Source organism: Tenrec ecaudatus, chromosome 6 (assembly GCF_050624435.1).
Source record: "Tenrec ecaudatus isolate mTenEca1 chromosome 6, mTenEca1.hap1, whole genome shotgun sequence".
NCBI lineage: Eukaryota > Metazoa > Chordata > Mammalia > Afrosoricida > Tenrecidae > Tenrec > Tenrec ecaudatus.
Window position 1 is genome coordinate 133404866 of NC_134535.1, and position 24876 is coordinate 133429741.

General features: G+C 50.8%; 1 protein-coding gene across 2 annotated transcripts in view; it reads left to right on the forward strand.

Moving 5' to 3' along the window:
- The window catches only part of WNT5B (Wnt family member 5B), a 127254-nt gene that overhangs the window by 96893 nt on the left and 5485 nt on the right, over positions 1 to 24876 (forward strand). For both annotated transcript variants that reach the window (XM_075552250.1, XM_075552252.1), the window contains exons 2-4: positions 16049 to 16197; positions 17865 to 18112; positions 23490 to 23782. In XM_075552250.1, coding sequence (XP_075408365.1) covers positions 16049 to 16197; positions 17865 to 18112; positions 23490 to 23782 — 690 coding nt within the window. The remainder of the gene's footprint in view (positions 1 to 16048; positions 16198 to 17864; positions 18113 to 23489; positions 23783 to 24876) is intronic.

Genomic DNA, 24876 nt, shown 5'->3' on the forward strand with positions numbered 1-24876 from the left:
TCCTAATCCTTGTGATGTTAATGAAGACAGGATTAGAAGCAGGATATAAAGTATACATACCAAATGTGCTTGACACATGGATGTATCTACGGATTGTGATAAGAGTTGTATGAGCCCCCGAGAAAAAATTTTTTTTAAGTGTCCATACATAGATGGTAAGGATATATTGCTCAGCAATAGCTTCAAGTTTTGATATTTTTGTTTAATAAAGTATCTGGGATTTTTGGTAGCGATGCTTTTTGACTTAACCTCGTGTATCACAATGAAGTATTCCATGCACTGCATTAGTGATGGACACCTGTAGTATTTGTGGCTGTTATTAGCAGCGCTGCTGTTCTTGACATGAACCCTGATCCACATTGGGGTAGATGTCTCTAGGGCAATGAATAGCTGGGTAATCAGAAACATTTTTTGTTTTAATGATAACAGCTTTATTACGATATAATTCACATACCATGCGATTCACCCATTTAAATTGTACGATTCAGTGGATTTTATTACATTCACAAATTATGCAACCATTGCTGCAGTCAATTTTCAGTAGCATTTAAAATGTGTATATTTATATATAGTGTATATCTGCATTGCTAATTACAAGGGTCCACATGCATTGGCCATTAGAGTAGGAATACAAAATAGAATTAGTGGATCCATTTATTCATTCTAGAGACTGTGCTTAGTTTGCATATGCATGCTCAGGTTCCTGGTTCTAAGACTCTAGAGGTCAATAGCCCTTAAATTAGAAATCATTGACTTAAGGCATTGACTTGTAGAAATGAAAATACACATGTGCTTAACTTGAATGACTTTAACTCATTCCATATTTCAATGGAAGGGTTTATGACAGTGAGTCTCAAATGTGTGGGAATCAGATCCAACTGGGGTGCTCTCTAAGATAGATCGCTGGGTCCCATGTCCATGCCCCCCCCCATTGTAGAGTCAGTAGGTCTAGAGTGAAGTTGAAATTTTGTATTTTTTTGAAATTTTGTATTTTCAACAAATTTTCATGTGATGCTGATTCTGTTACTCTGAGACCACATCTTGAGAACCCTGGTAAATGCCTGTTACCTTGGAAATTAGAGAATTTAGAGAAATTAGAGAATTGCGTTTGGAAGAAATCCGACAGGCAGGATTGGAACACTTAGAAGTTGTTGGCGAGGGAGGAGAGTGATGAGGTTTAGCGCTCAGAGTACAGAATGGGGGTAAAGAAGAAGTTCAAGGAATATGATGAAGACACAACCAAGAGGCCTTCGTCATTCACTTGACAAGGATGGTAAAGGACATCAGGGCATTACTATGGATTAAAATTGCATCCCCTAAAAAAGAGATGTTGAAGTTCTAACCCTGGGTACCTATGGCCTCGTTTGGAAGCGAGGGCACACTGGTACAAGGTTGGCTCTAACCTAGTCTGAGTGGGTTTCTGTAAAAGAGGGAACACACCGAGAGACAGGACACTCATGAAGATCTGTCTCCAAGCCCAGGAGTGCTCAGGAGTGCTAAGACTGGAGGGAGCCTAGCCTGGAAGCCCCACTGATTTGGACTTCCACCTCTCGAACTGGGAGATGTTACATTTTTGTCCTTCTGATCCACCTAGTTGGTCCTTTTCTTTTTTTAAATCATTTTATTGGGGGCTTGTATGGCTCTTATCACAATCCATCCATACATCCATCCATTGTGTCAAGCACATTTGTACATTTGTTGTCATCATCCTTCTCAAAACATGTTCTTTCTACTCAAGTCCTTGGTATCAGCTTCTCATTTTCCCCCTCATCCCACCCCACTATCCCTCACAAACCCTTGATAATTTATAAATTATTATTTTGTCATGTCTTATACTGACCGATGTCTCCCTTCACCCACTTTTCCATTGTCTGTTCCTCAGGGAGGGGGTTATATGTAGATCATTGTGATCTGTTCCCCCTTTCTCCCCCCACCTTCCCCTTACTCTGCTGGTATTGCTACTCTCATTATTGGCCCTGAGAGGTTTATCTGTCCTGGATTCCATGTGTTTCCAGCTCTTATCTGTACCTGTGTGCATCCTCTGGTCTAGCCAGATGTGTAAGGTAGAATTGGGATCATGATAGTGGGGGGGTGGGGAAGCATCAAAGAACTAGAGGAAAGTTGTAAGTTTCATTGGTGATACACTGCACCCTGACTGACTTGTCTTCATCGTCTCCTCCCCATGACCTTTCTGTAAGGAGGTGTCCAGTGGCCTACAGATGGGTTTTGAGTCTCTATGATTTTTTATTTTTTGATGCTTGATACCTGATCCTATTGATACCTCGTGATCACACAGGCTGGTGTGCTTCTTCCATGTGGGCTTTATTGCTTCTGAGCTAAATGGTCGCTTTTTTATCTTCAAGCCTTTAAGACCCCAGACCAGTGGGTCTCAATCTTCCTCATGCCGCGACGTTGTAGTGACCCCCAACCATAAAATTATTTTCATTGCTACTTCATCTCTGTACATCTGCTATTGTTATGAATCAGGCGACCCCTATGAAAGGGTCGTTTGACCCCCAAAGGGGTCGCGACCCACAGGTTGAGAACTGCTGCTCCACGTACTATATCTTTGGACAGCCGGGAACTGTCTGCTTTCTTCACCACCCTTGCTTATGCTCCCCTAGTTGGTTATCTTCTTGTTGTAGCTTCGCCAAGAAACTAGTACAGAAACCAACCAACCAAACGGAGCTGCAGCCGCTGCTGAGTTGATGCCCATGTGGAACGACCCGTGCATTTCCGAAGTGAGCTACGCTCTTTAGGGTTTCCAGGAGGCCAAAAGGACACCACTGTCTCAGTCCATGAAGAGCACTGGAGGTCAAGAAGGACACGCCGGATTGGGAGGAAAGAGCATGATACATTTATTTGTTGGCTCGTTCAGAAGACTCAGTCACTCCATCGTTGTGTCATGGTCAGAAAGGCTGCACTCCGGGTGGCTTGCTTTGTTGGTGTCGGGTACTATCAAGTCGTTACTACCCATAGCAACCCCACGCACAGCAGGAGGAAACACTGCCTGGTCTCCTGCCATCCTTACAAATGCTTCTGTGCCTGAGCCCACTGTTGTAGTCACCGTGCCAGCCCTCCTTTTTTACCGCCCTTCCACTTTGCCAAACACGATGTCCTTCTCCAGGGACTGGTCTCTCCCGACAATATGTCCAAAATATGTACGACTGAGTCTTGCCGTCCTTGCTTCTAAGGAGCATTCTTGCCGTACTTCTTCCAAGACAGGTCAGTTTGTTCTTTGAGAGGCCCATGGTACTTTCAATATTCTTCTCCAGCCCCACAATTCAGATGTATCCACCTTCTTTGGTCTTCCTTATTCAACATCCAACTGTCATATGCACACAGGTGGTGGAAAATACCACAGCTTGGCTGAGACGCACTTTAGGCCTCAAAGTAACATCCTTGCTTTTCAAGATGCTAAAGGGGTCTTGTGCAGCAGATTCACCTAATGCAACACATCTTTTGATCTCTTGACTGCTACTTCCATGAACAGTGACTGTGGATCCAAGCAAGACAAAATCTTGGACCACGTGAGCCTTTCCTCCATTTATCATGATGTTCCCTGTTGGTCCAGTTGTGAGGATTTGGGTCTTTTTTACATCGAGTCAGAATCCGTGCTGAAGGCCGCAATCCTTGATCTTCATCAGCAAGTGCTTCAAGTCTTCCTCACTTTCAGCAAGCAAGGTTGTGTCCTCTGCAAAATGCAGACCCTTAAGAAGCCTTCCTCCAATCCTCACGTGACATTCTTCTTCAGATGATCCGGTTTCTCCAATGATTTGCTCAGCATACAGATGGAACGAGCTTGGTGAGAGAACACAGCCCTGACGCACACCTTTCCTGATGTCGATCCAGGTGGCATTCCCTTGTTCTGTTAGCACAGGTCTCTTGATCCATGGACAAATTCCTATGAGCACGATGAAGTGTTCTGGAGTTCCCATAATCCCCCTAAGTGTTGGGCCTTGCTCTTTTAGTGTTGCCACCCCCCCCACCCCCCCAGAACTGGAAGCCCGTCATTATGAAAGTTTTCCTTGGTGATTGGTATTGAATGAGTAATGGAAATTCAGTCCAATCTCGCTCCCACCCTTCCAAAAGCAAATGATCATTTTCTGTGTTTAATCAAACTCATTTCATTTGCTGAAACCATCCTTGCTCTTTTCTTACTATTGAAACCCCACACATTCTTTAAAAAATTGTGGGCTAAGTGAAGGTTTACAGAGCCGATCATCAGTTTTATAGTCAACAATTGATGTACAAGGGGATCCCCCCCAAGACACCAGAATTTATTTTTCAAAGTTCTGTATTTAAAATTATTACTATTTTTTTTAACAAAACAATCTGATCACCTTCAAAGTACTCTCCATTACACTTAATACATTTGTCAAATCTGCAATTCCATTCTTGGAAACATTTGTCAAACTCATCTGTTTGGATGGCTGACAGCACCTCCCTCATTTTTTTTCACGTCTTCTACGTCATCAAATCATTGTCCTTTCATGTCCTTCTGCATTTGTGGAAACAAAAAGACATCACACGGAGTGAGGTGAGGTGAGTCAGGTGCGAGGGGCAAGAGATACATGCTGATTTTTGCCAAAAATTGGCACACCGAGATGGCTGCGTGAGCAGGTGCATTGTCGTGGTGGCAAAACCAGTCCCTCATCTGCCACAAATCAGGCCTTTTTTGCCGCACACTGTTACCACAGTCTTTTAAGAACCTAGTCTACATTGAAAGCTTGATTAACAGTCGAACCTGGTGGAATGAACACAAATACATTACAAGTTGACATTTTTGTCCAACTTCCCGGACATCCAGAACAAGATTTGCCCTCTGTCAACATCTTGCCTTTTTTGAAATGAGAAAACCACTCATACACTTGAGGTTTTTCCCATAGCGCTGTCCTTGTAAGCTCTGTTCAACATCACTACTGTTTCTGTGGCATTTTTCCTGAGCAAGAAACAAAATTTCACAGCTGCATGCTGTTCTCTTAAATCAGTCATCACCAAAAAAGCGAGGTTTGTTCAAGTGAAACTGCTTTTACAAAAAAATTCACTGTGACCAGAGAGAACCTTCCTAGGTGGTGCCACTGGGTGCGCTAACTCAGAGGGAGTTGATGCTTGATGATCACCCAGTGGGGCGGGGTGGGGTGGGGGGACAAACTATGAAAGCTCCTCTCTGGCCAATTCCGTCTTTTGGGGGGGTGGGTACCACCTCATATATGTCGTTTCAATTCATCCCTTGCAACCTTTTCAATGTAACATCACTTTTCCCACTTGCTCCCTGTGTTTCCTGTTTCCATCCCTCCTTTCCTAACCCTCTTAACTGTATCCTTGGAGAAATGACCTTAAGTGGTCCATTATTCTAATACTGGGACGAGTTCAGTTGTAGGGTAACTAAGGGCCAGAGAGAGTTCTCCCCGTCTCTATCCTACCAGTGAACCTGATCTCTTGTGATTGTTGAATTTTGTTCCACATTTATCTCTAATTCTATCTTGAATTTTCTAATGTAGTCAGAGCAGTTGGCAGTGGTACCTGGGCACCATCTCAGTTATTCTGTCTCAGGATTGTGGAAACTGATGGCTCCATTGTCCATTAGATGATCATTGGACTATAATGGTGTCCGTATGTCTTTCAATTTTCTTTACTTTTTTTCTCTCCAGACCGGGAGAGACCAATAGTTGTACCTTAGATAGCTGCTCATGACCTTTTTTTTAAAACTTTTTTTTTTTAGGAATTAAGTGAAGGCTCATAGATCATAGTTTCCCATTTGTCCACGTTCTGATTCAACTCATCCATTGCAGTCCTCTCCATGTACCTTTGCTTATTTCACTTCTTGTGTTTCCTGTTTACCACACTTCCTTCTTTCCCAAGCCTCTGAACTTTGTCCTTGGGGAAATGCTGCCCTTTTGATCTTAAATGGCTGATTATCCTAATGTGGAAGTGAGTCCAGTCCCACACCTGAAGGGCGAGGGCCATCATCTTGCGGGTAAAGCCCATACATTCTTCAACACCCAGCTCAAATCCAAATCTCTATCTTCACCCTCCTGGATCCCCTAGGACAGCGGTTCTCAACCTGTGGGTCGTGACCCCTTTCAGGGGGTGGGGGGCTGTCGAACAACCCTTTCACTGGGGTCACCTGAGACCATCAGAAAACACATATTTCCAATGGTCCTAGGAACGGAGACACCGCTCCTCTGTCTATAGGTAGATCCGCCCACATGGAGATAGGCTGATCTGGTGAGAAAGAAGCTATCTCAGCCTTGGCACTGACCTTGGCTTTTTAGGCATACTGTCGCAATGTAGTTTACTGTTGCTATATTAAGGCTGTTACCCATGCTACACCATGCTTCAAGATCTGTTTTTGTGATTAATTACTATGCTTTAATTATGTTCAATTTTTAACAATGAAAATATATCCTACATATCAGATATTTATATTAAGATTTATAATAGTAGTAAAATTACAGTGATGAAGTAGCAATGAAAATTATGTTATGGCTGGGGGATCACCACGACATGAGGAAGTGTCTGAAAGGGTCGCCGCATGAGGAAGGTTCAGAACCACTGCTCCAGAACTTCTTGTGACTACTTCTCAGCGTGAGTTCTTCCTGTTTCCCCCAATAAGGCACAAGCGCCTTAAAGAGCAATGGACTGTTTCACAGTGCCTCTTAGAGCTGACTGTTCTTCACGTCTTTCAGGAAAAGGCAGAGATAAGGCTGCAAGCAGAATCTCAGTCTCCATCAGAAGCTTCCAGCAGATTCTCAAAGAAGCGGGTCTATAGTAGAAGCCTCGCTGTGCCTCACAGAAGCCAAAAGGAAAGGTTGTTTCACTGGCTTGCCTCTGCTTACCCTGTTGGCTCCAAGGGCTCTTCTTCCGCTCCTCTTCCAGTGGACACGTGCTTTTCCAGCGCCCCTCAGGCCAATTTCATGGAGCTTATAAGAAAAGAAACAAAAACACAAACAAACAGAGGAGCACAGAAAGTTCTCCAAGTTATATGCAATACTATGTGGGAAGCAAGGACTGAGGAGCATGGAGGTGGGGCCATTCTGCGGACAGGCTGGTCAGAGACAGGGTCTTTCCGTGTGTTGCCCCCACGAGGGATGGCCCTGCTCCGGATGGTCCTGTCAATCAGGAAGGGGGGTGGGCCAAGGCACAAAGGGGAGAAGCAGCGTGGAGACTGGGTAAGGACCCCTGAGTGGTTCGGGGCTTCTGAAGCACAAAGTGGAAAACAGAAGAGGGTGGAAAGGGTCAGATTCTGGAAGCCCTCTGCAATGGGAGCTCTCCTTCCTCCTTTAGGAGATGGGATGTCTTTGAAGGGCTTGAACCAGAAGGTCGAATCTGAGTTTGAAGAAGAGTTGCATTCTGAAATTGATCTTGGTGGTGAGCGTACACCTCTTCTTAATGGGAAGCGATGAATGAACCGCATGATGCCTGGACTAGATGTCGACAAAACTCCTAAGGAGAGTTGCTCACGTGTTTTACATTATTCGTCTTGGCCACAAAGGTGTAAACAAAAGATGAATGGGAAAGAACAGGTGTACCATCTCTGTATGTCGGCTCCTTTTTCGAGGGCTGCTCTCACAGAAATACCAAAGGCAGACAGTTTTAACAAACAAATACATTCTTACAGGCTGAGAGGCAACAAGTCTCAGAGGAAAGAGCTAGCTCTCTCGCTTTCTCTCTCTCTCTCTCTCTCTCTCTCTCTCTCTCTCTCTCTCTCTCTCTCTCTCTCTCTCTCTCAGCTCTGGAGGACTTGGGGGAGAACCTAGCTCCTGTCAACATCTGTAAGTCTGGGGAGAATGTGCCTTGGTGTCACTTTCCCCGGTCTAGGAGGTTCTGAGTGCAGGGACCCTGGGTGCCCCACTCCCAGCTCTCCTTTCCTGTTGGTACCAAATTCTTCCTTTGCTCGCTTCTCTCTCCTTTGATCTCTCATAAGATACAAGGTGATGCAGACCACACCGTGGGGAAATTCGCTTTTCAGCAGATCAGGGCTATGATTTGCATCCGATCACATCCTGGGGACGATGGTATCATTGCCCAGCTGCAGTGCTACTGAGAACCATGTCTTAGCCAAGCTGATGCATATATGTGGGAGACATGACTCAACCCATGACACCACATGCTAGACTATTAGTCAACCGCAGACAAGAGTCCAAGTCCTGATGCATGCTGCAACGTGGCTGAACTTTCAAAGCATGATACCGAGTGAAATAAACCGGATACAGCAGGATTGCTACATGAAATATCTCAAAAAAGCTCAACACTCACGGCCATGGCGTCACTTCTGACTCCTAGTGCCCCTGGAGGACAGAGGAGAGCTGCCTCTTTGGGTTTCCGCGGCTGCGAATCTATGGGAACAGGAAGCTTCAGCTTTCTCCCAAGGAGCGGCTGGTGGGTTTGAACTACTGACCTTAACCTTTCAGTTAGCAGCTCAACACACAGCCCACTCCATCACCAGGTCTCCATGAAATATCTAGCACAGCAGATTCCTAGGGACACAACGTAGATCAGAGGTGACCAGAGGCAATGGGAGGGAGGACTCGGGATGATTGCATTGTGTGTACAGTTTCTCTTGGGGGTGATGAAGTGTTGGGAATCAGTAGTGATGGGGGTGGCACAACATTATGGATTTCAGTAGTGCCACTGAGCCGAGTACTTAGAAATGGATAAAATGGCAACGATAAATCGGAATACAAGCTCTGCGGTAGCTGTATTCACGGAGAGGCAATGCAGTTTAAAGCTATCAAAGGTGAGCCTCTGTTTTAAGGTCAACTTTTCATTTTCTCCCAAACTTTACATTTTTTACATACCCCTCTGGACCCTCACCAGGGCCAGGCCAGGCGCCTGGATCACCCACAAGCTTCTCATGGGAAGCCAGGGCCCATCCTCCCAGCCCCTTGGCTCAGCCTGCTTTTGTCTCTTCATCCCAACATAAACACTAGCTCTTGTAAACCACTGCCCTGCTTTGATGTCTCCAACGTTAGCCCAGCCTCGCTATTCTCAACCCACAGTGTCACTTTGGTTGCAGCAGGAATTTGGCTCCCCACTCCGCCAACAGAGCGCTTCCCAGTGTTTTTGCATTCAATCCTGATAACGTGGTAACTTTTGCGACTGGCATGTTTGTGACAGGCATTGCTTTTTGCGCTACTTCCTGTGTTTCAGGATGTTGTGGTCCTCTGGCAGGCAGGCTGCAGCCTGAGGAGTGGGGTGATGGAGAAGAGAAACATTCCGTCCGACGACGTGGGGAGGAAGAATCAAGGAAGTAATGCATTTGTTTATCTGCGTAGAAAGGTCTGGCGTCCAAATCAAGATCTGCCACCCAGGAGCTGTGTGAGCAAGTTATTTAAACCTCTTTGCAAAAACCTACTTTCCTTGTATTCACAATATTCAAAGTGAGGGCCCTACTAGGATGCCCTACACAGGGTTTTACAAGGAGCCCTGGTGGTGCTGCGGTTAAGCGCTCAGCCACAAACTGCAAGGTTAGCGGTACGGTCCCACATAAGCCCTTCTCAGGAGAAAAGACCTACTGGTATGCTCTTGTAAAGATTAAAAGTCTCAAGAACCCGATGTGGGCAGTGAGACCTCGGCCCTGGGAGGTCAGAAGTCTATTTGAGGACACCTACCAAGCCAGCGCCACGTCGGACTGTGGTGAAGGTTAAGGGCGAGAAGCGTGCGGTGCAGAGCGCGTCCTTGGTGTCTCACAGCGGTTAGCTAGTATGACTGGTCGTGGACCAAGAGCCGTGCATCCTGCCTCCATAAAGTGAACAAGAGCCTTGATGGACTAGTGGCTACATCATGGGCAGCTAACTGTATTGTCAGCAGTTCGAGACCAACAGCCACCCCTAGGGAGAAAGATGAGGCGTTCTGTTCCTGTAAGGAGCCCCAGCCTCAGAAGCCCACAAGGGCAGTTCTACCCTGCCCTACAAGGTCACGGTGCATCTGCCCAGACCTCCATGGTAGGCGTACGCATTGAGTGTGAGCCAGAAAGTGAGGGCGTGGTACAAATGGTTAGCACTGTTAACCAAAAGGTCGTAGTTTGAGTCCACTCAGAGGTGCCAGCTTCTGGAAACTCACCTCGTGAGCACTCTAGGGAGCACAGCTGTCCTTGGACACATGTGAGGTTGCCATGTGTGGGAGCCAACCTGACTGCCACTGGTTACATGAAATCATTCTAGGCACGAAAACAAGCAAACCCACTGTCATCGAGTCAATTCCAACTCATAGTGACCCTATAGGTTTCTGAAACGGTAACTCTTTATGGGAGTAGAAAGCCGCCTCTTTCTCCAGCAGAGCGGTTGGTGGTTTCGAACCGCTGACCTTATAGTTAGCAACTCAGCAAGTGACCACTATGCCACCAGAGCTCCGTATTGGGCACAATGGGGCAAAGAAGAAAAAAAAGGTTTCCCTCGGGAGACTTTGATTGACTAGAATAGTAAGAAACTTTCCATAAAACGCGGCCCAAAGCAGCACGTGTGGGGTAGGGTGGTGCTGACTCTGCATGTCTTTATAAACAGTAAGGAAATCCCCGGGAAATGCAGAGAATTTTAATGAGGCTGGATTGCTCAAGGACACACTCATGGAGGAAGTGAATCTTGAGTGTGGACTTGAAAGAAGTGAGATGTAAAAAGTAAGTAAGCTATGGATGCTGGTGTCCTTGAAACGGTATTGGAATTTGGCCTGGTTATGGGACGGCAAGGAGCCCCTGGTGTTTATGCATTGGCTTGCTAACTGCAAGGCCAGGCCAGCCTTTCGAAACCCTCTTTGTGGGAGAATGCCTGGGAGACCCACAGAAGGCGTTCTAGCCTGTCCTATAGGGTCGCTGTGAGTTGACATCGACTTCATGGCGGTGAGTGTGGTTTTGGGTGCAAGGACAGCCAGGTTTGTTGCAGGAGTCGACGAGTAGAAAAGAGATATAATATTGGGAAATTCAGGGTAGAATGGTTAAAGAATTGGGAATCGATCACTGTTAAGTCTTCAACCAAAGGGATCTGATGCTTTAAAATTGGCATTTTAGTGGAGAGACTTAGGGATGTTGTGGTGGGTTAGGCTGCCGAAAACGGCTCTGGTATTCCGATCAATGGCGGGGGTGAGCAGGTAGTTGGAGACAGGGAACAAGACGTACATTTTAGGAGGTGTCTGTCAGTGCTCTGAGGGACCCACAGAGCCCTTCTCTGCTCTGGTGGACATGGCCCCCCACCCTGTGGAAATCAGTGAATCCCATGCCAGTCCTTCTAACTGCAGGTGGGGGGGGGGCTCACAAAGGAGGGAGGCAGACCCTTTTCAAAGACTGCAAGATGATTTTTTACTGTGTTATGCCAGGAATGTTACTAAAATTGCAAATGCATTTTTAAATTACGCATTCGATAGGTAGCTCCCGTTGGGAGCCTTGCAGAGTCCCAACCCACACTCTCCTTCCGGGTATGAGGGTGCCTCTAGGGGGAAGGGTAGCTGTGGGATGATGCCCCCAGTTCCGGTGCCTTACCCAGAGTCCCCAGGCTCTGGCTTCCAGGTCGGAAACATCCAGGTGTGGTGTCTATGAACAGGTAAGGATCTGAAGTCAGCCCCCTGCCCTGCGGGATGGTGTACTCATTCGTTGGGGGTCCCTCTCTGAAGTGTGAGAGGCTGCCCCCTTAAGGACAGAGTAGCTTGAGAGCTTAACTCTGGGCTGGATCCCTTAAGGGGAAGAAAACTGGGGGTGGGATGGGGGTGTGTGAATCCAACCAGAAAAAGGGCAAGAACTTGGACTTTCTCTTTCACACATGTGCCCCTGGAGCCCTTGGGTGGCACAAATGGTTGATGTGCTTGACCGCTAAAAGGTAGGAGGTTCAAGTTCACAAAGAGGTCTGGTGGCCATCTGTAGTAGTTATATAATCTGGTGTCAATTTGAGGATTGAGAGTGTAGGGGTGGTCTCTCCTGTCAATTGGGATATAGCCAATGTGGCCTCTGTGTGGGCATGGCCTTCTCCTGAGGATTCTGGGAACTCTTGTATTTCCTCTTTGGAGGCCAGAGACACTCTCTCTACGATGACTCCCTGAGAGATACTCATAGACAAGATACATGTAACTGCGCTAGAGCATTGCAGCCGGAAAAGTCATTTGGAGACCACTGCCAGCACTGAGATGCTTACACCACCACAGGATCCACAAGACTTCCCAACCACTGGCCTGTGATCTTCCTGCATTTGGCGTCATTGCCTGTGTTTGGTGAAGCTGAGGAGGAATTTATAGATTGGTATCAGACATATGGGCTAATATTGGACATAGGGACTTGATCTGGACTGGGCTGGGACGTTTTCTCAATATTCAACTGCTCTTGTATATAAAGCTCTTTCTTCTACACATGAGTGTCTCTATGAATTTGTTTCTCTAGTCATCCCGGACTAACACACCATCTACTTATGAAAAATAAAATGAAAAAAAAAACAAAAACAGCCCTTGCAAGCCCCCTGGGGCAGTGCTCCCCTGGGCCACTCGGAATTGGAACCAACTCGGGTACAACGGGGCACTGCATTCTCAGTATAGAGAGGTGACACCATCCTACCACATGGTGGTTTGGAGAGAACCCAGTGCCATCGAGTCGATGTTGACTCATAGTGACCCTAGAGGACAGGGTAGGACTGGCCCTGTGGGTTTCCGAGGCCGTAATTGTTTACTGGGGGGTAGAAAGCCCATCTTCCTCCCTCTGAGATGCTGGTGGTTTCAAACTGCCAACCTTTCAGTTAGCAGTCCACCACCCAACCACTGCCGTGCTAGATAGTCAGAGAATGACCTTCCCCGAGGACTTTACAGTATGTCAACCAGCATTCCTTATATCTGCCTCCTTTTCTTCATCGTATTCGCAAGACCCAACATAGTTCTATGATCCAGGTGGTGCAGCGGTCAAGTGCTTGACTGGAAACCGAAAGATGGGTGGTTGGAACCCACCAGCCGCTTTGCGGGACACAGATAGGCTGTCTGCTTCTGACATGTATGGATGAAAACCCTTTATATGTGAGCACAGTGCATGTAGCCCTGGAACCCCTAGGGGGCAGATATGCCGCCCTCTGTTGGCATCGACTCCATGGCCACAGGCTGGCTTTTGGTTTTAGCATAGATTTGCTCGCTGTCCTATCCCCAGCTTTTAGAAAAGCGCCTGGCCCAGACTGGGCACTCAGTGCATGCTTGTTGCACAAGTGTGCGGGGGGTGAGGGAATGCATGCATGAGTGTGGAGTCTAGCAGAGAGATGCCTGAGCAGCTCACTTTGGCTGAGATGGTCTGGATTGAGGATTTTGTATCTTTACCCTCCCCCAGCAATCCCCCCCCCCCTGTCCCCCAGGCCCATTACCAGTAAAGAGTAGAAGACGGGTGCTCCCGCCTCCCTCAGCACAGTCTTGGGGGCGCTCGCTCGGAACGTCAGTGAGGAAATCTGTAGCTATTGCAAGGGCAGCAGCAGGAATGCTCTCGTGCCCACGGGGCGTGGAAGAGACCCTTCTACACACAGAAGAGTCCCCGCTGGTTGTTACCTGAATCCTGCTCATTACTCCCTCACCAGCAGGGGCTTTCAGGGAAGGACTGCCTGCTCTTCAAGACCCAACAGGGCTTCCCTTCCTGCCCAGTGCCGTGGGTGGGTGGCTTCCACACTGCTCACACTAATGAGTCTGATCCTTAGCATTGACCTCTGTGACTACCTTTCTCCCACCTGCTGTGTCCCCTGCGCACCCCAGTGTGATTGGGAGAGAGGGCAGCCAGCTGCCTGGCATCAGGCTCTGTCTCCACTCACAGGGTGGACTCAAGTCTGTCTGCCAGGCAGAGGTGGGAGGGGCCTGGGAAGAGGTTGAGTAGCCTGTGGCGTTCCATTCCAGGCCCCACCCAGCCGGAATCAGAGAAAGAAGCCACTGCACTCACTATGTTAGATCCTTTCCCCTTTGGTATCATTACATACGACTTTAATGGGCTCAGGGTTTGGTGGAAAGACTCGGGAGGTGACAGCGGTTGCTGGGAGGGGGTGCCCTTCATCTCTGTTTGTGTTTAGAAGGCGGGATTAGCAGCTGGGCCGGGTTTGAGTTTGGCTTTAGCAGCCTGCCAGCCTGTCACTGGGGAGTCAAAGCTGCAGGCACCCTTTGGGGACCACCTGCTCCTGAACTTGACTCAGAAACGGCTACCCCCACCCCTGTGGCCTCAGGTGGACCTGTGACTTGCTGGAGCAGAAAGATGTAACCGGGGCCTGGTGAAGGGCTGTGACAGGCGGGACGTGGGTGGGTGGGTGGGTGTGAGGGCAGCAGCTAGGGGATAAGAAATATCATCAATTGGAAAGAGAACTGGGCTATCCAGCCCAGAGAGGCTATATGGTGTCTGCATGAGGCAGGGCGGTGGGGAGGGAACTGGATGGGGTGGGTGGATCTGGAATGGGGGGGGGTGCTGGGGGGTGGGGAAGCAGGAGGTAGGAGACCTAAAAGGAGCAGGCAGCTCAGGACCCTTGGTCCCTAGGAAGACCGGGTAGTGGGGTTGAGGCTGTTTGGACAAGGAAGCTCTTTGAAGCTTTTCTCTCATCCTCTCTACTTGGGACCTGGTCCCCTCCCCTCCATAAAGCCATTAGCTTCTGGTGCCAGCCCTATCTCTGCTCCATCTCTCTCCCTCTCTGTTCCAGTCGGCGCATTCACAGACCTCCTGCCCCGAGGGATGGGGGAGGATTTATGGTGGGTAGAGGGTCGAGGGGGAGGAGGCGTCCTTTAGGGAAGGGGAGGTCGGTGGGAGAGTCGGCTGGGCTGGGATCTTTCCTGAGCTGGCTCTGCATGACAAAGGGGACGGAGCAAGTTTCTTCTTTGATCTGCACCCTGCGGGGCGCCACACACCTGCCTGTTGGTGCCCCCCGCCCCCTCCAGCTGAGGCCCCGGGGAGGAAAACCAAAAGGGGACCAGGCTGAGTCCCGGCTTCCTCGGATCCTGTTCGGGCCACCGTCCTTGCTTGGTGGCCCCAGGACAAACATAATTCCTAGGCTTATGACCCAAAGCACCTGCCGCCCCCTCCGGGAGCGCCTGTAGGAGGCCCAGAGCGGCGGGACCGGCGTGGTGAGCTGGGGGTGGGTGGGTGCGAACGCACGTCGGGGAGTGTTCGTGTGTCCAGTCTGAAGTGCTAAGGGGCCGTGGGAAGAAGCCTCCTTGGGGGGGGTGGGGGTCACGCCACACATGGGCGTTCAGGGGGAAATGAGGTGGGGGTGGGGTGAGTGGAGGGGGCGTGTGTTGATAGACGCCTCTGCGATCGATCTGTGAGCGTGGATTTCCGGCAGATTTTTTTTAAGGACCCAAGGCGAGAGCGACGGCGTTCATTACCAAAAGTGCAAGACCGCGAACGCGCGGCTGTGGGAAGCCCGCCGGTGTGCTGTCGGGGCGGGGTTGCTGCTTCTGGAAGATGCGTGCGCACGCGGAGCCCGCCGGGCCCCTGTGCACCGCTCCTCCGTGCCCCGAGGGGGACGGAGCCCCGGGCGCCCCGCGTGACTCTGGCGACCACGGTGCGCCCTGGCTTAGCAAAGCAGGGGTGGGGGTAGGAGGGGTGGGGAAACAAGGTTGGGATTTGGAAACCTTGGTGAGAGCGAGAAGGGAGTGGATTGGGAGGACACCCCTGATAGGTGTAGCTAAACCCAAAGCCCTCTTGCGTTTTTCCTCCCGACCCTGGAGGGCCAGATGCCAGAGAAGTGCATCCCTGGGCCAGGAGGGGACAGGATGGCCCTTCTCATTTCGGGGTTTTCAGGGTGAGGGGCTGGCAGGCAGGCATCCAAACAGCGCCAGTTAAGTCCGTGTGCAACACACTCTGCCCTTTTGTCTTGGGCTCCGCATCCAGATGTTTACTTGGAATGAGGGTCTCTGGACCACAGTTTCGGATAAGAGGCACAGTAGGTCCATGGTAATAAGATAAGCAGTAACAGAAGTGGGGTCCCATTGAGGGGATCAGAACTTGGCTCCAGGTCTACCCCAGCTCGGCCTTTGAATTTCCCCCCACCCCACCGTGCTCACTTGGTCTGCCCTTATCTGTCAGTATTCCCAAACGGATTCTCCCTTCCTTTTCTGCCTTCTCCAGGGAGCCCCCTCTTGGAAGCTGTCTTTCCCCGGGGTCTTCCCAGGACGCTGTCGTGGGGTGAGGCCGACCATGCCTGGCCTGCATCTGCTCTTCACGGCCGCTCTGCTCTCCAGCTGGGCGCAGCTTCTGGCGGAAGCCAGCTCCTGGTGGTGAGTGCTGCTTCTCCGGCCCAAGGCCGCCCTGTTCTGGGACGGGAGATGTGGAGATAGGTCACCTTCCCTTGTAAACATGCCCTTATTTCTTGGGGTAGTAGGACTCTTCATTATTCCAAGCTCCCAGGGACAAAGGTTAAAGGACATCCAAGGTTATCCAGGATAAAGGACCCAGAACTTGGGCCTTTTTTCTCTGAACCTGCTCCCTGCATCCCCGTGGGTTTTTTTTAATTAATAAATCTTTTTATTGGGGCTCATACAGCTCTTATCACAATCCGTACAGACATCAATTGAGCAAAGCACCCTTATGCATTCGTTGCACTCATCACTCTCATAATTCACCTTCCACTTGGGTTCCTGGAATCAGCTCGGTTTCCCTTTTTTCCCCTCCCCACCCCCCGTGGGTTTTTAGAAAGAGCTCTTTTGTTGCTATCGGATCGATAAGAATATTGATATCTTTTTTTAAAAATCATTTTATTTGGGGGCTCTTACAGCTCTTATCACAATCCATCCATCCATCCATCCATCCATTGTGTCAAACACATTGGTACCTATGTTGCCATCATCCTTTTCAAAATATTTTCTTTCTACTTGAGCCCTTGGTATCAGCTCCTCATTGTGATCCCCCACCCTTCACCCCAGGCACGGAGAGTGGGGCGCCTGTTTTAAGAGCCTGAAGATCTGCAGGGTCAGTTGGGGCATTCTTTCAAGTTCTTAAGACTTCTTGTCACTGTCGGGTCAGCACTGGAAATGGTAGGCCACCATCAGTTAGTTTGCGTGGTCTGTGCCCCACGCACATTTTTACTCAGGTGGCAGAGTTCCCACCCTCTCATTTAACTTCAGACTCTGATCCCTGGTGGCGGAGGAGCCAAAGGGAGCTCCCCAGAGCGGATCAAGAGTAGAGATATGTAGTGTGAGACACGGAAGTGCAAACACGCAGGTTACGTGATACATGTACTCTGGACTCCATTGTCAGGGCTGAACAGGGTTTCTATGTAAAGGAGTCGATTGCTTTTTATAACACATCCTACACTTTGGGTGAAACAGAAGGAGCCCCGGAGGTATGGTGGTTATGAATGGGGCTGCTAACCACAAGGGCAGCAGTTCAAAACCACCAGCCAGCTCTGCAGAAGAAAGATGGAGCTTTCTACTCCTGTAAAGAGTTAGTCTTGGAAACTCACAGGCAAGGTTCTACCCTGCCCTGTAGGGTCTCTGAGTCCGAATTACTCCATGGCAGTAAGCGCTGGAGTTTTGGGTGAGACAAAACAGAGTATTCCTACTTGAATACATCACGTGTCTTTGGCCCTCTGCCACCAATGAACAGCCCACCCTCCCTGGCTGCCACCCACTTGCTCCCACCCTTCAAGACCCGGTTCAGATTCTGGCCATCTCTTTGTAAAAGTGGGCCTTTGCTCCCCAGCTATCAAAGCTCTTTCCCCGCCTGCCTGCCATGGATCCAGACACTCCTGCCTGCTTTAAGCTCGTGGCATCTCACAAGGCCTGTATGTTCATGTCTCAATTTCCCTACAGCACCCTCGGAAGGCAGGCATTGCCTCACAAATGGTTCTTGCCATGTTGGGGCGCAGGTGGCCTGAGGGCCCTTGTGCGGCCCGCAGGGCTCAGCTCACCCCCTGGTTCTCTCCCTCTCGGAACCACTGTTGCAGGTCGCTAGCCATGAACCCGGTGCAGAGACCCGAGATGTTCATCATCGGAGCTCAGCCTGTGTGTAGTCAGCTGCCGGGACTGTCCCCGGGCCAGAGAAAGCTGTGCCAATTGTACCAGGAGCACATGGCCTACATCGGGGAGGGGGCCAAGACGGGCATCAAGGAGTGCCAGTACCAGTTCCGGCAAAGGCGGTGGAACTGCAGCACAGTGGACAACACTTCTGTCTTTGGGAGAGTCATGCAGATAGGTAAGGAGCTACCCACACATGGCTGGGCCGAAGGAACGGTGCTGGCCCGGCCAGCGGGCAAGGAAGCTCTGTCAGGTCTGGCAGCACCACCGTGCACTGGAAGGGGCGTCCAGGAACATGTGCTCCTGATAGGCTTGGAAACAGTAGGCAAGGAGAGAGAGAGCACTCACATAAGAAAAAGAGCTATCTCTGCTAATGTATGAGAGAGAGAGAGAGAGAGAGAGAGAGAGAGAGAGAGAGAGAGAACTCACATAAGAAAAAGAGCTGTCTCTGCTAATGTATGAGAGAGAGAGAGAGAGAGAGAGAGAGAGAGAGAGAGAGAGAGAGAGAGAGAGAGAGAGAGAGAGAGAGAGAGAGAGAGAGAACTCACATAAGAAAAAGAGCTGTCTCTGCTAATGCATTAGCCATGCCAGGCGGGTGCTCCCGAGCTTCCTCTCGCCCTTCATGCGAAACCGAGCTTCACCCTGGGTCGGGCTGCCTGTGACTCACTCTGCGAGGGGGTCGAACATCTGAGTCCAGTTAGTGGCTCAGGAAACCCGCCGCCCACCACCTCTGCCCTTTGTCTCTCAGCACAACAAGGGCCTTCTTTTAGGGCCTTGGCTCCAGAGCCGAAAATCCCAGCCCTGAATGTCTGTAGGCTTTTTGGTCTCTTTCACTTGGACTCTTGGGAGAGAGCTGAAACTCCGGGGCCAAATTGATGATAGCTGTCATTACCCCGACCCAGACCCAGTCCTGGCTTTTTCATTTGAAAGGGGCTGTGTGGAATGTGGGGGCAGGGGACAGACTACAGAAGAAAGATGAGAGGACCCTGGCCCTCCCTGGATGCCTGCCCTGCCCGCTCTGCTCCCACAGCTGCTGGGGGATGCCTGGGCCACCACCCTCTTGCTCCGCTGGAGGTGTGATCTGGGGGCTAATTGTTTTAGGTCCTTTTGAAATGCAGTCCGTCCCTCCCTGGCAAGAAATTGAGAAATCCGGCCCTATTCTACTGGGTCTGATCCAAGGGGCCATAAAAGGAAGGTGTTCACAGCCTGCGGCCTGCCTGGCTCACATTCTCTGGGGACAGATTTCTCTCAAAAGACAACATTCAGGAGCCACCGGAAGCTGGGGCTGCCCCCAAAGACGTGATTTCAAGCACAGAAAAGGGTCTTTGTACCTCTGTGTGCAGGACGCTTGGAAGTTCTCCCCACCCCCACTTGCTATCATTTACTCCAGATGTCTTTTCAGTATCCGCTCAAACTATATTAAAGCACGTGCTCATCTCTGACACCCTTGTTGGGCCGCTTTCCCAAAGAGTGGGCCTGGGAATTAAGTGAGCTTGTTAACTGATCAAGTGTTCTTAAATCCACTTGGTATTTATCCCTTGGCCTGGGTGAAAGCCTTAGCTTTCCTCCCCTGCCCTGTTTAGGTAACTAGAGAGGGAACAGTCTCCAGTGAATTCCAGGGACGGCTATGACACACTGGAACATCACGCAGACCTCTACAAAGCCGTGGCAGTGCTGGGGGTCGCGTGTTGGGCTGCCAAGCACAGAGCCCGTGGTTTGAACCTGATGGCGCTGCTTAGGAGAGTTAGACAGCCACACCCTGTAGAGACTTGCAGCCTCAGACACCCTCGGGAGCAAGAGCAGTTCTAGTCTTTTTTTTTTTTCCTATTTTGTTCTATGCGGTTCGACTACAGGTCAGAACTGGTCCGATGGCAGGGGCTTGGTTTGGTTCATATACGCCTGCAAGTCCCTAGGCGTGGTACAGATGGTTAAACAGGTTTGGGTGCCAACTGAACCGTTGAAGGTTGAGTCTATCCAGAAGCTCCTTGGAAGAAAGGCCTGGCATTCCACTTCTGAAAGAACTCACCAGTTAAGACCTGCCAGAGCCCAGCTCTTTTCTGACCCAGCATGGGGGTGCCGTGAGCTAAAGCTTACTGGTGACAATTGGTTTTCACTGTCCAGCTGCCGTTGAACCTTTTCATGTCTTATGTTATTTGGGAACAGCCCCCAGAGCAAGACTGGCCCTGGGGAAATAAAGAGGTTGGCCCAAGTAGAAACTTCCTTGGGAAATTCAGCTTTGTAAGTGCAGTTGACTTGTGAAAATCAACCATATCTGTCTGTGTATCCTATTCGATGACAGCATGGGACCCATATCTTTGTCTTATTTTTATGACCCCTGTTTTTATTAACTCCCCTGCAGGCTTATGCTACCAGGGAAGCTGCCCTCCACCCCTTCCCCTGGGCCCAGAGTAGCTCCTGGTGAGTCTTCTCAACTGCTCCCTTGCATATGACTCCCCAAAGATTCCTTTTCTAATCTATGCAGCTGCAAAAGCCAGCCACCAGAGGGTATCAGAGCGGCCTTGGCCCTTCGGGGAACCTCTGCCCTGAGGAACATGGAGGCCCCTGCCTGGAATTGTGTCTTGCCCAGAATAGAGAGGTCATGACACTGGTGTGCTGTCTCCTTGTAGGGTGGGGGGTGGGGAGGTAACTCAAGGGGATTCTCTCTAGTGGCTCCGTGGTGGCTGGTGCATTAGCCTTTATCCTTAAGGTGCTTGGAGTTTCAACCCTGAATGGGTTCCCATGAAGCTAAGCTCCTCGCTTGGCGTATCCATTCTAATGCCCCTGATTACCTCTAGCTCCAGGCCCTTTATTAGTACCAATGAATACAAAGGTAATTTTTTACTAATACCCGGCGTTTACACAGCCAGGCAGAGTTTATCCCTTCCGTCCCCCATCCAAAAGAGTTAGAGATGGTGACAGCATGAGACAGCTGACGCATCTGGGGACAGATCGGGGTCCTGGGGCCCCTGGCTGGGCTGGAACTGTCAGAGCACATCATGGGTGGTGTACACGGCCGATGTTCGGCTGCAGGCACATTATCTCACCAGGCGTGCTGTGCACCGGGGGCTGGTTCCTCTCTGAGAGGCATGTTTGTTAGGGAATGGCAGACGAAATGGACATGTGTAACTCAGGAGAGCAAAACGGAGAAGGCATCTCCGTTGTTTTCAAACACCGAAGGTCTGTCCGTTGGAAAAGGGTGGAGAGGGTGGATCTCCCCAATCTCCGTTGTTCAGCTTATAATCAGAAAGGCATTCTGGGATTCGAGTCATTCAAAGAGACAAAGCTGGACTGGGTTGCTGGGGGAACTTTGCCAGGTTCTCTGAGGAATGTGAGTAGATGGAATGCAGATCTGGAGGATGCCTGCGGAGGCTTCTTCCTGCTCCTGCCTGGCTGGAGGCTACACTTTTAGGAAGACTTCCCAGGGCTTACTCTCTGCCTTCCTACCACTCTGGATACTCATTCCCATTGTCTGCTTCTCCCCCAGACCACTCCCTAGTCTCCTGGACTCTTGCCTTCAGCCCTGGTGACTGAATCATGGGTGTAACATCCTACCACTATCGGGGTTTTCTTAGGCTGCTTCCGTCCTGCAGCTGACCAGAAGCCAGTTAACAGAAGCTGATTCACCCCGGGTGTGCTCTGGTCGCAAACTTCACTGTGTCCCACCTAGATACGCAAGAAAGAGGCCAAGGTGGGAGGTGACTCTAGACCAGTGGTTCTCAACCTTCCTAATGCCACAACCCTTTAATACAGATCCTCATGTGGTGGTGACCCCCAACCATAAAATGATTTTTGAAGCTACTGCATCACTGTCATTTTGCTCCCGTTATGAATCGGGCGACCCCTGTGAGAACCACCTGCTCTAGACCTGTTGGTGGATTGCAGTGGGCTTTCCTCTCCACCTGCCTCACCTCTCCACCTATGGGGTGTCAGCTTCTGATCACAAGGCACAGGAAGGGAGGAAATGGAGCCCAGAAGTCGCCACCACCCGGCACAGCCTCTCAGATCCGGGCTGACTTCCGGTATTCTGCCTTCCATCTGTGAGTCCTTAGGAGAGTTGGTTACTCCAAAGGCTTCCTCGAGCTGCACCTCTGTCCCATACAGCCCGGCCTTGCTCATTGTAGTTATGCGGTTCTGGTTACAGGCACAAGCGTTGGCCACCATCCCCGCCGTCGAATCTAAAACATTTTCCCACCCTGAAAGGATACCTTATCCCATTAGCAGCCGCCCTCCATTCTTCCTTGCCCCGGTCCCGGCAGCCTCTCAGTCTCCTTGCTGTCTCTGGATTTGCCTCTTCTGGACACTTCGTTGAATGGGACCCCACCCCGCGTGGCCTTTCCGATCTGGCTGCTCCCGTTTAGTGAACTATTTTCTAGGTTCGGCCACGCTGTGTAGCATTTATCAGCACACCGGTCCGTTTCACGGCCAAGTTATGTCCCGCCACACGGCACACCACGATGCGGTCACCAATTCGTTCAGGAGTGGATGGGCGTGTTGGTGATTTCTGCTCTATGGGGCACATGGCGTGGGAGTTGTGGAGCTATGTTTCCGTTGATAGTGGGTAGAGTAGAGTTGCGGGGGCACTGGCCATGTGGTGGTTTAGGAACCGCCAGACAGCTGCATAAAAGTGGCTGCGTGATTTTGCATCCCCGCCCGAAATGCAGCGCACTAGGGGTCTCAAAAAGCAGCGACTTGTCAGCATCCTCCCATCTCTTGGCCACAGACATCCGAGTGGGTGTGAAGGAGCCTCTCCTTATGGTTGTGATTTGCAGGAACCTGATGGCTAAGGAATATTCTTTTTTTAAAAAAAAACACACTTTTTTTTAGTAGAACGTATGTCCTGCAAGTTTCTACGCAAATTCGCTGCATCAACTAAGAGGGATGGAGTTGCGATGTTGCTGCTGGGGAATCGCCCGGCTGTTGACCAGAGACCAGGCCGAATGTCTGACACTGTCCATGCGATTGATGTGACCCCTCAGAGCTCCCAAGTCAGAGGCCGTGCGGACCCTGAGGAAGGGACAACTCAGGTCCCTGGGCATTGGGCTTCTGGTATCCCTTCTGCTGCCGGGCTCTGCCTCCATCTAGCTAATGGTCCCCAGTAAAAGGGATAAATGTGTGGCTCGCAGAGTGGTGACAAATCCCGTCTGGGAGGAAGACATTTTTGCTTAGGAGACAACATTCGATGATCGGTTGGTCCCTTAGGTGTTGAGTGGGTCTCATTCTGTGGATCCTACGTGCTCCCCAAATTCTTGAATGCCTTCGCTCTCCTCTCTGTTAGGACCTGCCTCCTGAGGAACCTTCTCGGGAAGGGATCTTGGTGTAGACCAGGGCTGGGGATACTCGTTTTAGTCCGGTCGTCTCCTAGGGCAGGGCTGGGGCCTGTCCACAGGAGTGACCCACCAGCTAAGGCCAGCTTGCTAGAGAGAGAAGTGGCTCACACGAGCCCTGTGGACATGGGAGGAAGGCACTCCGGTGCTGGCGCCTGCCCGGCAGAGGCCCAGGTGTGAGGGCCGGGAGCAGGGTGGAGCCCCTTCCTGACCTCCCCGTTTCTCCTGCAGGTAGCCGAGAGACTGCCTTCACCTACGCCGTGAGTGCCGCGGGGGTGGTCAATGCCATCAGCCGGGCTTGCCGCGAGGGCGAGCTCTCTACGTGTGGCTGCAGCCGGACTGCTCGGCCCAAGGACCTTCCTCGGGACTGGCTGTGGGGTGGCTGCGGGGACAATGTGGAGTACGGCTACCGCTTTGCTAAGGAGTTTGTGGATGCCCGGGAGCGGGAGAAGAACTTTGCCAAGGGGTCAGAGGAACAGGGACGAGTGCTCATGAACCTGCAGAACAACGAGGCTGGCCGGAGGGTAAGATGACCTCACCCCTCACCTCCAGCCACTTACCTCTAATCCCTGACCCAGATGCCCACCTGGTGAGCGAATCCAGCCCATTTCCTGATGGACACGGGTGATGGTGCATGCGTCCGCCTTACTACTCCCTCAGAGCTTGCGCGGGGCGTCGGTCCCCATGGACCTTAGACGGATGCTTGGGCTGGAATTCTAGACTCGCGGAGCCCTTCTTGCCTTGGCCTCCCCCGCTGTGTAGTTGGAACAAATAAGCCCACTGGGGGGCTAGGCTGTTAAACCTCGTCCAGGGTTTATGATTTGTTAAAGACGCAGGTAGAAACCAGAGCTGACTTTTAAGAGCTGTTGTCTATCGTACGTATCCAGGACCCCAGCCAGAAAGCCTGTCCGAGCCCTAATGACAAACACACGTGTGGGTCAGGCATTCCTAACATCAGCGCACACACGGACGTACGCATGTAAGGGACTCCCCATCTTCCAAAAGGCTCGCGCTTACATCTGACCCGCCTCAAGGACGATGTGGTTCTCCTTCTGAGTCTTGATTGCAGTAGAAATGGAAACACGATTTTTCTGGGGTGCGTTTGGTTGGCTATAGGAGCATATGCAGAAGACAGGAGCCCCTGCGTGGTGTCAGCGGTTACTCCAAAGGGTGGAGGTTGAAACCCACCCAGCGGCCCCTCAGAAGAAAGGTCTAGTGAGTTGCTTCTGAGAAAATCAGCCGGGGAGAGCGCTGTGGAGTTGGCCTGAGTGGAAGTTGACTCAGCAGCCTCTAGCTCTTGCTGTCCCACTGCAGGGGGTAAGGGCATCCGCTCTGCCTGGCAGAGAGGGCCTCTTCCCTGCCTACACCTTACTCAAGAGTGACCCCTCCTCTGGGCTCGGGCTGAGGGCTCTCCTTGCTTTGCTGCTGGAAACCGGCTGCTGGCAGCTCAGGGATGGAGGGCCGGGGGGGTGCAGCCAGATCCCCCTTAGGAAGTGCTGAGGGCCAAGTGCTGGATGGTGGGATCCTCCCAGGGCCAGGTACAGCAACCTCCCCAGAGACGGCACAGAGTTGGCGCTGCGCTAGGCCGGCCACCTGTCACAGGAGGCTGGAGAATGAA